The following is a 15,895-nucleotide window of genomic DNA, read 5'->3' as shown; positions in this document are numbered from 1 at the left end:
CACGGATAGGGAGGGAAACAGATTCAATGATGCATGCATTTTTTCTCCTTCAAAACTAAAGAATACATTTTGTTGGGAGATACTTTATTAACATGGATCTAATCCCTCCATCATTCCAATAGGTATGGCACCACCGCTCTCCCCACACCTTGCTACGAACTCCATTGTGTGAAAGTATCACTAATGATAACAGTTATTTTAAAATTCCCTCACCAACACCAAAGCCTTAAAATGCATGTTTATAAGTTATTTTCTGCTCAAAATTACTTTATCTTCTTTCCCCAAAATATTTGCACACACTCGTGTTACACCCTCTATGATTGTTGCAGCTGTCAAAAGAACAACCCCTGATTATAGCATTAGGTTTTTATTGGAAAAACAAATATCTGAAATACACATAAACAAGAAAGTTACCTTTCATATTTCTTATCCTTTCAGCTACTTATAAATGCTTATGGTAGTCGGTCTAGCCATACATCTGAAACTAATTTTAATCAATTTATATTTAGAAGAAATGAATAGCTACCTAAAGATCAATTGGCTTTTATGAAACAAATAATAGAAGTAAGCCTTTCTTAATGTATTCGTCACTTTTGACTCCCACAGCTTTCCAACGTGTCCGGACGAAACAGGATGATATGCAAGGAATTTGATACAAAATATAAGACGGAATTATATTCGTTTGATTTTTTATGATTGCTTTTTGACTTTGAATAGCCAGGTCTGAGTATATTATGTTAAGCAATTATGAAAAGGATAAGAAAAAAGGGGAACAGGGCCAATGAAAAAAGAGTAACAGGAATAATCAAATAAAGCAGATTAGTATAGATATTGTCGATTTGAATATTAATTCACATTACATATCCGAGAGTTACTGCTGAAAATAGACCTAGGCTAATCATGTGTGAAAATCAAATCTAGGCCCATTAAATGTGTCATGTAAATTATTTTATTGATCAAAGGACAAAATTAGTTTAATTACGTATTAGTACTATTACAGAATATTGATGGCCTAATGTATTATTTATTGGTTGTAGCAGATGAAATGACAACACCCCAATACAGCATGATACGTTGGGTCAAGACTCGAGCGGCAGCAGAACCAACTTCAAAATGCTTATGCTGTCATGAAGCTGGTGTTAAGAATAAAATTAAAACACTGAATTACATACTGCCCTTGTATAATAAAATTAAAACACTGAATTACATACTGCCCTTGTATATATTTTAAAAAATATAAATAGCATATGCAGAATCTCCATACTGATTTTGTGCTTAAAAGCATGAAAACTTATACTAATTGTAGTACACTAGTCTGTAGTACTTCAGAAATTAAACAAAGTTTCTGAAGGGATATCATCTTTGAAATTTGCGGTAACTTTGTGAATGGGTATTGCAACTTGTAAAAGTATGTATACGTATGCTCTAACTGTAGGTGCTGTAATTACCTTTGTATCGTATTTATGCATATACAGAAATGAAAATAATACTTTTTAATGAAGATTTCATATAGAAAAGCAGCAAAACTTAAAAATTTACATAATAAATTAAACATAAAGACTTTTGCAGGGTTTTGCAGTGTTTCTGGAGGATTTGCAAATGTTCGTGCGATTGTGAAGAACTCGCGTATGATAATTAGTTAGGTTCCAATGAAAAGTTCGCGCTATTGTGAATTTGCGCAACTCGAATCGCGTAAGTTTGGGGTATTACTGTGCATAATTGTCATTTGTCTTGTATTTGATTGAAAATATTGGTGTAAAATAATCAGTTTCCTGAATAATGTTGAAATAAGAGTTTTTGCGCAACTGGTATTTTCTTCAAAAGATTTAAAATAATTTCTAACAATTAAGAGGTTATGTTAGGTTAGGTGAACTGTAGTTGGCATGACCAAAATTGCCTGGGTGATTAACTACTGGGTTAAGAAAGCCAGTAATATTGTAATTCAGTATTGAATGTAAATGTAAAGGCAATCTGAAATGAATGAAATTTGGAAAGCTGTGCCTATAGAATTTGGAAAGTCAAAGCTGTAGTGCAGTAGGAAAATTGTATGACAAATGAGGAATTGGTGGAGAGATTTGGTGCTTTGTGTGAAAAATACTAAGATGGTTTGGATAAGTGATGAGAGGAGAAGAGGGAGAGTTTGTTAGTAAAGAAGTAGATAAGGAAGTAGCACGGTGAAGATGTTTTGGGAGGCCCAGACAGCTACAGAGAAGGTGAATGGATAGAGACCTGGACCTGATGAGAATTTGGGCGGAAAGAGGCCAATGGAGAAAACTAAAGACAGGTCTTATTTCATCTCTAACCCCTTAAGAGAAAAGATGATGTAAAATTGCGTATGATGGTGGAAGAGGGCACGATGAGGATATTGTTAATGTATTCCTTCTCAAGTTGTATTTACAATTTGGTCCAGTATTTGTATAATTTATAATTCTTCATAATTATGTGGCATTATTATCTGCTAGATTGTAGGAGTTGTCATGTGACAAAATTATAATTACTCTGCTCTACATTTCTTAGCATTGGGTTTTTATTGTATTATGATCATGAAAAAGTGTGAGTTTTGCATATTTGTTCAAGTCCATGGAGAACATTTTAGTTCACTTTGCATTTTGTTTGTCCCTCTGTATATTATTGTGTATAGTTGTGTATGTTGAATTCAAGTTGAATGTGCTTTTATGCAGCATTTTGTTTAGAATTATAAATTGCATTGATACTAAAGGATCATTTTCCTCAGTCACAGCACATTATCACTAAATTTATCCTGTGTTAAATCCTAGTATGGTTTATGGAGTGAGGGAACTACTTTATACTGTCCTTTGCAACTGCAATAGACACAAAGCTAAATGATTTCCTTCATTGCTTCTGCAGACTATGTCACCTGCAGTGGGTGGCGGTTCCCAGGTAGGGGCTGGTATGTTTGGTTCAGCAACTGGTCCCTCTACTCCTCTAGGTGGACCTATGACTCCCATGACTCCTCACTCCTCTGATCCCAGTATTATCCCTCAGCTTCAGTAAGTGGCATTATTTATTTATTTATTTTTTTATCCCAATACTTTGTTTAACTCTCAGGTTTAGTGTAACTCGACTCATGGTGGTTTTGTGGAGAGCAACTTTTCATCTGTTTATTTATTTTTGTTTTAGAGGGCTACTTTTGTTTTGTAGCATGATTCTTGTACAGGTGTGGGTAAACTATGGCCATGCAGCCTGCCAAAGAAATTCATGCGACCCACCAAATGTTTTTAATTTGAAAGAGAAAGGTTATTTTGTTTTTCATATGTGTTTCATGTGAAGTTCTTACTTTAAAATGTAAGCCCTGAATGGCCTGTGCTGCCCCAGTGCTTGGTGTTACACCTAAACTTTATAAAAACCAACCAACCAACCTACTTTAAAATACTAATTAATGAAAATTGTTTTCCAATTGAGTTATGTACTTTGTCTTTCAAATAAATGCATTTCATGTGAATCATCTACAGTACTTGAAAATGTTAATTAGTGAAGATTAATTGCATTTTAACTTTAAAAGCCTTTTATTTTAACTATTCTAAATAATTGCTTTGCTTAATATACTATGCAGCCCTATAAAATTTTGAGTTTTTTAATGTGGCCCTTCACTGAAAAGTTTGCCCACTTTTGTTCTGGTGTGTTTCCAAAATTTTCAAAATTATTATACTAGTCAAAATCCTGAAAAGAACAAGTACTATAAGAATATGAAAAATAACAATATAGGAGTAATATCAGCAATGATTAAAAAATACTCAGTAGCACGAGTCTCCAAATGGAGAAACAAATCTACAGTTATTTAAATGTACATATAATATAAGCTTTAAGGATGGCTTTCAGGAATCTGTTTGGTTCCCGCTTTTCAGATTCCCGAAAGCTATCCTTAGTTTTAAATTTAAATACATGTACATTTACATAACTGTGGATTTGTTTCTCCATAAGCAATAAAGATATAATTCTAAGCTGAAATACAGTAATACCTCGACATATGAGCGCTCCAACATACGAGCATTCCGAGATACGAGCTAGCCTCCGAGCAAAATTTTGGATTGAGATGCGAGCACAATATTGAGATACAAGCATGCTTACAGATGCTAATCCTGGATGGCTGAGCGCTTGGTAGAACTCTAAGCCCTCTTCACTCGTTCAGTTCACGTGGTCGTCGACTTCCATACACATCTCCCGAGCATCTACCATGGTGTGTTTGTGGTATTTACGTGATTTTCACTGTATTTATGAAAATTTCTTTGTAATAGTGATGGTTCCTAAGAAAGCAAGTGGTAAGGTTGGCAGTGAGAAAAAAAAAACGCATGATGATGATGGAGACGAAGTATGAAATTATCGAGAAACATGAGCATGGTGTCGGTTAATTTTAAGTTTAAGTGTTACACTACATCTAAGGAATAGTATTAAATATGGTACCGTCCAACTCTTTCTCCCTCCCTCCCTCCTCCGCCCACACCGCTGTTAGCCGCTATCGTCTGTCTCAAAGGTAAGAACTCATAATAAAACCACATTTTGTTTCATATCAGTAGTAATCATTTATTATATCATTTTGTGTGTGTGTGTACAGTATGTCTGTGTACAGCATAGCAATTAAAACATGTTTTTTCCATTGTTATTATCATTGATTTGGGTGTTTTTAAAGGGTTGGAATGGATTACATTTTTGTCAGTTATTTTATATGGGAAAAATTGAATTAGGATACGAGCAAATTGACTTACGAGCTCGGTCCAGGAGCGTATTATACTCGTATCTCAAGGTATTACTGTGTTCTTTTAATATGATTGATGTATTTAAGAAACACTCAATAAAAAGTTAAACAAAAGACTTGTCATGGAGTAAAGGAATGCCCTTTTATCATATATCTCAAAAAGGCTATATTGACTGTGTTTAACATAAATCCTCATTTACTATTGAAGTTCGGAAATTTTTTTTTTTTGAGCGTCTCTTGTACCATTAAGTTAAGGCTCATTTTTTTTTTCTTAGGAGTTGCACATGTGCAATACTAATTGTTATTCAGTACATTTGTGTATCCATGTGGGACAAGCCAGAATGGTTAATAATATGCTCAGAAAGCTTATACAAAATAAAATTCCCAGTTTAATACGTACTTGAAAAAGTTACTAATGTATATACAATTGTTGTAGTTTTATTTATTTATTTATTTTTTTTTTTTTCAGAAATATTGTATCAACAGTGAATCTAAGTTGCAGATTAGACCTCAAGAAAATTGCTCTTCATGCTCGTAATGCAGAATACAACCCTAAACGATTTGCCGCTGTAATCATGAGAATTAGAGACCCACGAACAACTGCACTTATTTTCTCATCTGGAAAGATGGTTTGCACAGGTGCTAAAAGTGAAGAGGATTCCAGATTAGCAGCAAGAAAGTATGCAAGAATTGTACAAAAACTGGGTTTTCCGGTAAGTTTTCTATCGTTCTTGTCTATATAAATTTTATACTAATTTTATTTTGACATTGCTGGATATTCCAAATCCTTCAGTGTTTTCCAGTAAGCCTGTGATCTTTGGCATTTTAGGCATGTCTTACATTGCCAGACATTTGAATCTGTAAATATTTTGACTTCCTTAAGGCAGTCATTCTTCAACCTTCCTCTTGTGTGATTGGCATTTCAGTATTAATACTGTAGCACCTCACCTAAATGATCACCAAATACAAGTTTTTCTCATAATACCAGAGCTGATATGAGAATGAACTTGTAAATGTGATGTGGATCCCTTTTACTTCACTGTTTGAATAGGGGTTCTCTGTCCCAGAAAGAATCCCGAAAAGATTGTCACAGTGAAGTTATGTTTGTCTGTCTTCTAATTGAGCTATTATGTAAATTGCAGTAAAACAAGTATGTATACAGCAATAACTTTCAGTTGGATAGTTTAGTACTGTAATATTTTTGTCAAAGTATGTGTTGGAGGTTTTCATACAACATGGACTGTCTAATCTGCCAATTTATTTTTTTGTTTTGTTTAAAGAAAAGGTCACTTTTTTTTATCATTTTCTTACCATTTATGAATAATAAATTGATATTGTTTTCTTAACAAATATTTCTAATACTATATAAATGTCTCCTGAACAGGCAAAATTCTTGGAGTTCAAAATTCAGAACATGGTTGGCAGCTGTGATGTGAGATTTCCTATTAGACTGGAGGGTCTCGTCCTGACACACAGTCAGTTCAGCAGGTAAATTGCTTAAGTATGCTTGTGTTCATATTTTAAGTTTCTCAGTTTTGGAAATTGATGAGTAGTGGTTATATTTTAAATTTCATTGCTGGAAATTGAATTGTGCATTATGTCAGTGTTTGGACAAGGGGCAGAATAGAAAGAGAAGTGAAAACATTTGCACGCGAGATAAATGCATGGTAGGCATTACTAAAGGTTGTTTCGAGTGTCCCTTCGGCCCCTAGCTGCATCCACTTTGAACCTTTTACTTAACCCCCATTCCCGATACCTTTCTTCAAATTGATGTCCAACCACTCCAAATCCTTTGTTTCATAATCGTAAGCATTGAATGCCTAAAAGTGACAGCCTAAATTTCTCAAGTTAGTCGATCAATCCATCAGTCAAAATTTCATGTATTCCTAGATGTAAGCAGGTAAAGATAATGTTTTGTATCGAGGAAACCATTTGCCTAACTGAACACATCAGTTTCAGGTGTCAGTTGTGTCAGAAGTCACAGACCCCTCTATTTAGTGGTTAGGGATCCTCCTTTCATGGTGGTTTCATGCTAGGAAAATAACCAGAGGTGATATTGTGTTATGAGATTACAACATAAGTTATGTACAGTAAGTTGTTGTCCATGCAAATTGTCTTAACACTCTACAGTCAATCTATGCAGTTTTCCCTCAATTTTCTGGATCTTCCTTATAAATCCAGACCAGGGACCAAGAACCAAAGATACTGTTTATAATATATATAAATTTTAAAAAATTATTTAAAAATTGCTGTGGTGGATGGCAATGCTAAAGGGCCTAAGGAAAATGTTGGTAACAGCTTACACTCGTAAACAGCTTGGCACCATGGGAGAGAAGGGCAGTAATGTTGTGTAGAGGAACTTAATTAAAGAAAGGGTTGTTGTTCATACGTGGAACAAACCTTTGGTCTTAACAATAGGATAAATCATCTGATGCCAGATGGAAATCAGTTAAAAACAATCAAAGATTGTAAATGCAAGGAATCTGTGGCATCTGGCATCCAATGCGTAGTTTAAGTGGAAGCAAGTATAGAGATTGTGCTTGAATCCAGTAACGTATCAGTCTTTCTTCAACTGTCTTGGAGAGTGGATGTTCACTTTGCTCTCCTCCCCGCAAGCCAGTTTTTTTTACCTAAGCCCATACTATTGTTTCATATAAAAAGTCCTGTGAGAGGGCCTTCCAGGATTCCAGTGCTCACGCTTTTTCTGGGACAGATGCAACTTGCAGTACATGTGCTTGTCCTATTCCTGCTGCTTCATCATCAGCTGTTTCATGTATAATGCAGATCCGTCTCTCAAAGGGAATATTGCCCCCTTTAGGGAGAGAAGGGTCAGCTTCATATTGTTCCTTGGCAATGTGTATTTGTAATATTGTAGGGATGTACTAAGAGATATATTGAAACATCTGTGTCAAGGCATTTCAATGTTTTATTTCTTCTTTGATGATGTGTAGTTATGTATCTACTAAGCTCGCTCTCTCTCTCTCTGTGTAAGGGTAATGTAAGATGTATATGAAATTATTTTACTGTAAAGTTTTTTATGATAAAGCACGTTGTATAATATTTAAAATATTTGCTAATTATTTTCATTTTATTTTCCAGTCTGCTTTTACTGGAACACAAAATGAAGATAATTAGTGAGTATTTTAAATATTGTACAAATGGCTTATAATAAATATTTACAGCATATCATTTCAGATACATCTTACATTACCTGGAGAGAGAGAGAGAGAGAGAGAGAGAGAGAGAGAGAGAGAGAGAGAGAGAGAGAGAGAGAGAGAGAGAGAGAGAGAACATATTATTCTCAGTATGAGGCCCAAATTGGAATGAGCTAAATAGATGCATAACTACATTGTAAGTACTATGGTGTAAATCATTTTTATCATAAGAATCAGTATTTAATCACATACACAGTGTGAAAAAATAGAGTAATTAGTGAAAAAATAGTGATGCACAAAGAAAAAGTAAATAAGTAATAATTTTAGAGATATGGTCAATAGAAAAAAAATCTGCAAATTAGCTAAAGTGAATAATGTGGTCCACAAAAATTAGCGACAAAGTGGACCGTGGAAATGTGAAACGTGTAAAACTGTGGGAACACTGTATTTTGTGCAAATTATTGTATTGCCTGTCACCTATGAGAGAATAAAAAGCTTTATTAATTTTTTTTCTTGTTTATTACTTTCCCCCACCCCCAAAATACAGTGTTCCCACAGTCCACTGTATTTTGGGGGAAAGTAATAAAAATTGTTTGTGCAAATTATTGTATTGCCTGTCACCTATGAGAGAATAAAAAGCTTTATTAATTTTTTTTTTTCAGTTCAGTACAAAACAGTGTTTGAGGCTAATGAAAAACATTGTGTAGCCTACTGTATTGTGTATGAAAGAAAAAGGAGGGTTTCCCTTTTTTTGTTTTTATGGAAAAATTTAGTTCTGTAATTCTGCTCAGGGTATCATTGCTAACTATCCTGCTAACTGGCTCAAACATTTTCTTTGTATCAGTGAAAGGCAGTCATGATGCAAAATAAAACCCAATTTGTTACTTGTGTGGCTGTATTCTCAATCTGATAAAGTCTTTTTAGAAATAGTTTGTTGTACCATTAGTGTCTATTCGTATCAGTAAAGATCATACTAGACATGCACATATAATCTTGCTGGCATATGAAATTTCAGTCTAGTTTATTTGATTTCCAAATCTTCAGCCTGCCAAGTTTGGTTTGCCTTTCTTAATCTTTCATTAAATTCTGGCAAAAGAGAAAGAGAACCTTTACTGAATATTATTGTTCTTAAATAAGGCAGTCCCCAGTTATTGGCAAACTAGGTTAATACCGATCCGGTTTTATGGCGATTGTTTAGTGCCATAAAATTGGTGATTTATGGCATTATAACAGGCCGAGTTTTGGTTATCGGTGCCATAAGGTGCTGATAATAGAGTTATGGTGACATAACATAACTAATAGAGGTGCCATTAGCTGAAACTTGGCTACATTATTGCTGAGTTTTGGTTTTTGGAGGTTTTCGTGTATCAGCACCCTGCCAAGAACGTAACTCCCGCCAGTAACCAGGGACTGCCTGTACAGTATTTTAACCTACAAGGTGCGGCACATCACTAAAATTGGCACTTTACGTGCTGCACTAGGATGACATCAATATTATCGACACTTTATTTTCAAATATCACGGTAAATTTAGTCCCTCCCCTTAGCTGTGTTTGAGTGACGTCAACAGTCTCATAAAAGATGCCAGATTTCTCTTAATCATAGGCATAAAAATAGCAGAAAAGATGCCAGATTTCTCTTCATCAGAGGCATCAAAATAGCATCATTGTAAATCTTCCATCGGCCCCGGGGGGGGGGGGATCAGGGAGGTTTTCATATCCTGAAGTGACAATGTTTGAAGATTTATATAAATCTTTGTTTGTTCTGTAAATTTTGGTGATAGTAATGGCTTTTGATGATGATGCTTATTCATTTCCAAATAGTTTTCAAAAGTAATTTATATTTAATTTTTTATTATTAATCTGTGACACACAGTGAATACAACCATGGAGTATAATAGTTGAAAAGTTAAATAATGAGCAAGAAAATATTGGCTCCATTACTGAAGTTGCTAATGCATAATATTGCCGTCATCCGTAAGTGGCAAACCCCCCACCCCCCCCCAACCCCAGCACCTCTTGGGTTAAAGAATCAACCTTTGAATTCCTCTCCATCAAATATGAACTCATTTCATTTTACATAACGGCTGGTTTTCTTTAGATTATTTTCAGTTTCGTCTGAGCAGACATGATACATTCTACTTAGCTAGCATTGTCAATCTTGGCTTTTTTGGATTAAAATAACATCATTGGCATATTCTAGAAAAATTAGGAACAGATAATCACAGCAGTAGTGTTTTCAATAAGTATACCTTATTTTATTTGCAGTAGAGTGACGAGTCAATTACAATGATTACATGTCTGTGATTTTGGGCAAAAACATCCCTAAAAAACTGTGCACAGTTGTCTGTCAACTTAGGTAGATTTTTAGCTTAGTGGTATGGTTAAGTTATATATAATAATAATATAGCAGTTAGATTAACTGTAAATGTTCTTCCAGCTACGAACCTGAACTTTTTCCTGGTCTGATCTACCGTATGGTGAAACCACGTATTGTCTTACTGATATTCGTCTCAGGGAAGGTTGTATTAACTGGTATGTAGAGAAACCCTTATTTAAGAGTAAAGGGTAATCATTGGAAGATAAATTGAATATAGTTTTCTTCCAGTTGTTTATTTCCTCATCATGAGAAAATTTAGATTTAGAGTTTCATATTAGAAGTGGATAGTTGTTGGTTGTATTGACTGTACTGCAACCTGAATGTACTGATATTTGTAGTGGAAATTTTATTTTCATACAACTGAGTTTCTTCTACTTGATTTATTAATAATTATGAAATATTTCTGCAGTCAATGTTTTTTTAATAGTGATTCTTTCCCTTTTCCAGGTGCAAAAGTGAGAGATCAGATTTACGAGGCCTTTGAAAATATTTATCCAATATTGAAAAGCTTTAAGAAGCAGTAACAATTTTATTTTACTTAGAAAGACTAAGTTTATATTGTGTCCTGAAAGGGGAAATTTATATGTGCTGTGCGCTGTCAGTGTTTTAACAAAGAATGGAGTTAATTCCAGGAACTGAACAATGATAACTGACTAAGCAATACTTGGAAATATTTCACTTGCATATTTGGAAAAAGAAATGCTCTTTTCCTAGGATTTTTATTTTATAGGTTTTTCTTCTCTTTCTTTATTTTTATTTAATTTTCTTTGTTTCCTTGGGAAAATATAGCGTTAGCTTTTTCACTTCGTACATACACTTGATACAAGAAAGTTAAAGTTTACTGTGTAAATATTCTAAATATTTTTATATAAACATCTTGAAATCTTACCATTACTTATTTCCATATGTTTAAGAGAAAAGTACTGCTAATTGAACTTTTGTGTACCAAAAGTGGAATAATTAGTTTTACTTAATTTGCTTTTGGGAATTAAGATGGTAAAGATTTAATGCAGACTGCATCAGAATTGATTTAGTGAGTAATTGTTTCACAAAGAAAGTACTGGTAATTGAGTTGGCAGGCTTTTACGCAGTTGTATTATATCATTCCAAACATTTTGTAAGTCCTTGCTCTGTAATATTGTCATATCATCTTAAGAGATTAGTTGCAGGTGTAATCTTTTTTTTTTTTTTTTTTTTTTTTGCATTGTGAGTTTAAGGTTAATTTCATTTTGAAATGTCTTATAATGCAATGGAAAAAGTCATAATTTATTTGCATGCAATAGGCTATTGATTTTTGTCACTCATATGAAGCAGACACCAGTGATTTCATTACTGATTGTATATCCTTAGTTTACCTCTGACAAAATGGTTATTTGAAAAAAGGAAAAAATATTTTGTCTTGAATTACTGTACAGTATATTAAGCCCTCTTGTAATTTATTGCTTATGTTCTTCCACAATAATGTGAACCTGTTTTCCAAAGATGAACATGTGTACAAACTGACAAATCTTTGTAGCTGTTAGCTGAATCATGTTTTGAGATAAGACAAAATTTTTAATAATTGAAGCATTTTATTTTCTTTCCATTTGAAAGTGTTATGCTTAGCAAAATTTCTGTAAAAATTATTATCCCACATGAAGGTGGGAGCATCAGATAACTTTGTAAATATTTGTTCCCAGAGCATGATGGTGAAGATGGACAGCATGTGTCCTCACCTATAATTAAATAGTTCATATGATCAAACAAGGTGGAAGACTTGTGTCAATCTCAGCTGGATGGACTAATAATCTTCAATGCACTAAGAACATGTATAGCCAGAAAGGGAGGACAGTATCTTCTCTCAGTAACCGCCAAATGGTATGCACAAGAAAATATTTGGACAAAACATCAACCTACATCATAAATATGGATAATTCTGTAAAATTCTTCTGTGGAAACACACATGAAATGAAAAGCCAGATAAACAAAATCAGTTTTGAAAATTCCAACACCTGTTTTGTCAGAGAAAATTATTCAGTGTTTCTAGTACTGGAAACAAAATCAAAGCTGCAATCACTGAAAAGGCAAGTGTGCAAGAAATTGACTGTGTCATGGCATTAGAATTTCTTGCAAAAGGATGTATCAGAGCTCTGGAAAATTGCTACAATACTATTAAGAATAATTTTATTACTCTCTTCATGACATTTATACAACTTTAAACTTCTTCTTATCAGGCTCTTCTGTTTTACTGGTGTCTTCATCCTGACTCTGGTCTTGCTGTTGTTGACTTTGGAAAATGGGATTGGGCTGATTTTTGGCATAGGCTGGAGTCACCCAGTATGGGTTTTCCGCAGCTTCCTTGGCATACTTGAGAAGGGCTTCTCTGGGATCCCCTTCTTCGTGCACTTTGTTCCTTAAACCCATATTACGTATGATGTAAGATGACAGAGTGGAACCTCCTGCAGAAACACGCCCTCCTGAGCCTGCTTTGCCAACTGGTAAATCTGGCTGACGTGATTTCACGGGATCTTTACGGTCCCTCTCCTCTAGTTTCCTTGTGGATTTGTGACGCTCCTCTCGGAACATTGGCAAGGCGTGTGGTGTTATAACTTGCTGAGATACAACAACTTCAGCTTTTTTCAGTCGCTTTTTATGTTTTCCTGCCACAAGTACAGCACCATTACGTGACATTTTGGGGTCATACAAAATGCGAATCTTTCCATCACCACACCCTACCATCAGCTGGTTCAACCTTGGATGCCATATAAGTCTTACAATGTGACTTGGTCCAAGTTCAAGTTCTTTATGGACATCCCAAGTACTACGATTGTACATCATAATTTTTCCTGACTTTTCTCCTCTATTTTGAGAGGTTCCAGTGATAACAAGTTGATCATTTGGGCTGAAGATGCAGTTTGTCATTCCAAATCTGTTGAACAATCCTCCTGCAACGTGAACTGCTTCCTTGACATTCCGTATATCCCATAGTTTTAATGTGTCATCACCTCCTCTGGTGGCAAAACCTCTGTTATCATAGGCAAACTGAAGGCTTGATGTGTCACTCCCTTTGTCATGAGCTTTCTTAACATTAATGGAAACATTTACAAAAGTCTTTCGATGATCCCACATCTGTACCGAGCCATCGTCGCAAGCACAAGCAACTAACAAACCATCACGACTAAATGCACAGGTAGTTGGTATAGTTTTGAGACCATTCATTGCTCGTGCTTTGATAACGTATTTCTGACAGTGAGGTGATTCTGTATGCCATATACGGCATGTACCATCGCGACCTGCTGTAAGAAATTCTTCCTTATCTTTGGGATGCCAAGTGCCTGATGTTAACCCTGCAACATGACCTTTTGTCTTGGCCATATCATGCAAATACATGTCACCTCGAACACACTCAAAAAGTTCTATGCCATCACGATCATAAACTTTTGCTTGCTGGGAACCAGATACAATTAAAACTTTGTCACCAGTGCAGCTGTATTCTACACAGTTAAGAGGATATCCTTCAGCAGGACAAAATGATCTGAAGGGCTCTTTAGCTTGGTCCATTCCCTGAAAATCCCAATATCGCACATCATAATCAAGGCCACCACTCACTAAACGTGATCCTGATGGGTCTACAGCTAAAGCCGAGACTAATTTTGTACCATGATCAAGAGTCATCTCATGTGACATAGGCAGCTGGTAAGCTTCTTCCTCACTGTCACTGCTAGAGTCATCCTCTTTAAGATTTTGATCTTTCATGCCTGGTGGGAGAGGTGGGCCTATAAAGTCATCTTCGTCATCATCGTCTAGAGATTCACTTGATGCTATACCTTTTACAGTGGAAATAGATATCTTGGTGTTCTCTGCTTCCAAACTAGAATCTGCTTCCATCTTTTCTGAAATGGAAGAAAAGTTAAATCCGTGCAAAAAGCTTTTAATGAGTCAACAAACAATTACTGATTATTTTTATCACAGAAGGTATAATGATTATTTTAAAGTCCTGACCACATTCAAAATATATTTTCCCACTGGATTGTAGTGCAATAATATAAAGATAACAGTCTCGATATACACTTGTCTGAAAGCTCATATTTTAGTACTCAAGACCTATACGAAGAAATTAAAAGAAAGAAGACATGAATTTAAATGCAATCCAACTCTAATTCATGTTGTAATCCAACTCTAATTCATGTTTAAATTTTTTTAAAGTTAATTGGTCAAAAAGAATACTACGTACTCTAACTAAATCTCAAAAGAAAGGAAAAGATGGGGGCTAACATGTGTTCTAAGAAAGTAGCGTGAAGCCCAAATTGGGGATGATAGAAACTATTGAACACAATTGGCCCATTGCCTTTACTAATATTAAAGAAACTAATAATACTACTGCCACTAACAAAATGTGTGATACTCAAGTAAAAGCTGAGAAATTGTAATTCTTCCTGAAAATTCCGTAAGATGAGCTATTAAACCAGAGTGTAGTTTAACCCTCTTACGCCGGAGCCCTAAAAATCAAAACGTCTCCCGTATGCCGGGCCTGGTTTGAAGTGAGCGCGGAAGTGGAAAAAATAATTTTTTCAAAAAATTACAGCGCGCGTACTTTTGAAGATTAAGAGTTCAATTTTGGCTCCTTTTTTTGTCATTGCCTGAAGTTTAGAATGCAACCATCAGAAATGAAAAATAATATCATTATCATATGTAAATAGTAATGCGATATATGGTAGCGAAAAAAAAAAAATCATACATAATTGTATTCAAATCACGCTGTGCAGAAAACGGTCAAAGCTAACCAGTTACTTTTTTTTGCGTTGTATTGTACACTAAATTGCAATTATTTTGATATATAATACATTGTAAAACAATAAAAGCAACACCGGAAAAATATTATCACAAAATGATGTACGAATTCGTAACGCACGGACGCAAAAAAATATTTTTTTCAAAAATTCACCGTAAATCACAATATTGTTCTAGAGACTTCCAATTTTTTTCAAAATTAAGACAAATGATTGAATATTACGATACTGTAAGAGTTTTAGATTAGAATTGCAGATTTCGACCATTTCGGACGAGTTAAATTTGACCGAATGTCGAAATTTTAATATATATATTTTTTCATATGCACATATTTCGAAGATGGAAAAAGCTACAACCTTCAATTATTTTTTATTGTATTCTTCATGAATTTGCGCACATTTTGATATATGAAACTCTATAAAAAGGCTAATATGAAAAGGAGCAAATATTAGGATAATGCCATGTACGTATTTCGGAGACTTGCGGCCGCGAATCGGCGCGCGGAGTGAAGGTAAATATATTTTTCAAAAATTCACCATAAATCACAATATTGTTTTAGAGACTTCAAATTTGTTTCAAATGAAGAAAAATGACGGAATATTACTAGGCCGTAAGAGTTTTAGCTTACAATTGCGTTTTTCAACTATTTCGGTAGAGTCAAATTTGACCGAACGTGGTTTTTTTTTTCTATTTATCGTGATTTATATGCAAATATTTCGAAAAAAGAGAAAAGCTACAACCTTCAATCATTTTTAGTTGTATTCTACATGAAATTGTGCACATTTTCATATATAAAACTTTATGTAACAGCTAATTTTAAATGGTGCAAACATTTCCAACAACTCGCGACAAAAAAATTCCTGATTTTTTCGGAAGAG

At 34.5% G+C, this 15,895-nt stretch overlaps 2 protein-coding genes across 4 annotated transcripts in view; one reads left to right on the top strand and one right to left on the bottom strand.

Annotated features, from left to right (window-relative positions):
- LOC135201712 (uncharacterized) overlaps window positions 1–10,800 on the top strand; it is a 47,778-nt gene extending 36,978 nt beyond the window's left edge. For 2 of the 3 annotated variants that reach the window (XM_064230882.1, XM_064230891.1), the window contains exons 3-7: window positions 2,869–3,011; window positions 5,184–5,427; window positions 6,099–6,202; window positions 10,308–10,402; window positions 10,695–10,800. In XM_064230882.1, coding sequence (XP_064086952.1) covers window positions 2,869–3,011; window positions 5,184–5,427; window positions 6,099–6,202; window positions 10,308–10,402; window positions 10,695–10,771 — 663 coding nt within the window. In that variant the 3' untranslated portion in view covers window positions 10,772–10,800. The remainder of the gene's footprint in view (window positions 1–2,868; window positions 3,012–5,183; window positions 5,428–6,098; window positions 6,203–10,307; window positions 10,403–10,694) is intronic. The other variant, XM_064230898.1, reaches the window with a different exon arrangement.
- A 1,593-nt stretch (window positions 10,801–12,393) lies between these two features.
- Window positions 12,394–14,151, bottom strand: LOC135201705 (WD repeat-containing protein 70-like). The gene has a single exon (XM_064230871.1). It carries the CDS (start codon window positions 14,112–14,114, stop codon window positions 12,432–12,434), a length of 1,683 nt encoding a protein of 560 aa, XP_064086941.1. The 5' UTR covers window positions 14,115–14,151; the 3' UTR covers window positions 12,394–12,431.
- Between the last annotated feature and the right edge of the window lie 1,744 nt (window positions 14,152–15,895).

The sequence above is a fragment of the Macrobrachium nipponense genome, chromosome 23 (genome assembly GCF_015104395.2).
Source record: "Macrobrachium nipponense isolate FS-2020 chromosome 23, ASM1510439v2, whole genome shotgun sequence".
NCBI lineage: Eukaryota > Metazoa > Arthropoda > Malacostraca > Decapoda > Palaemonidae > Macrobrachium > Macrobrachium nipponense.
The sequence above is the reverse complement of the archived record's forward strand: the minus strand, read 5'-3'. Positions and strand labels throughout refer to the sequence as shown.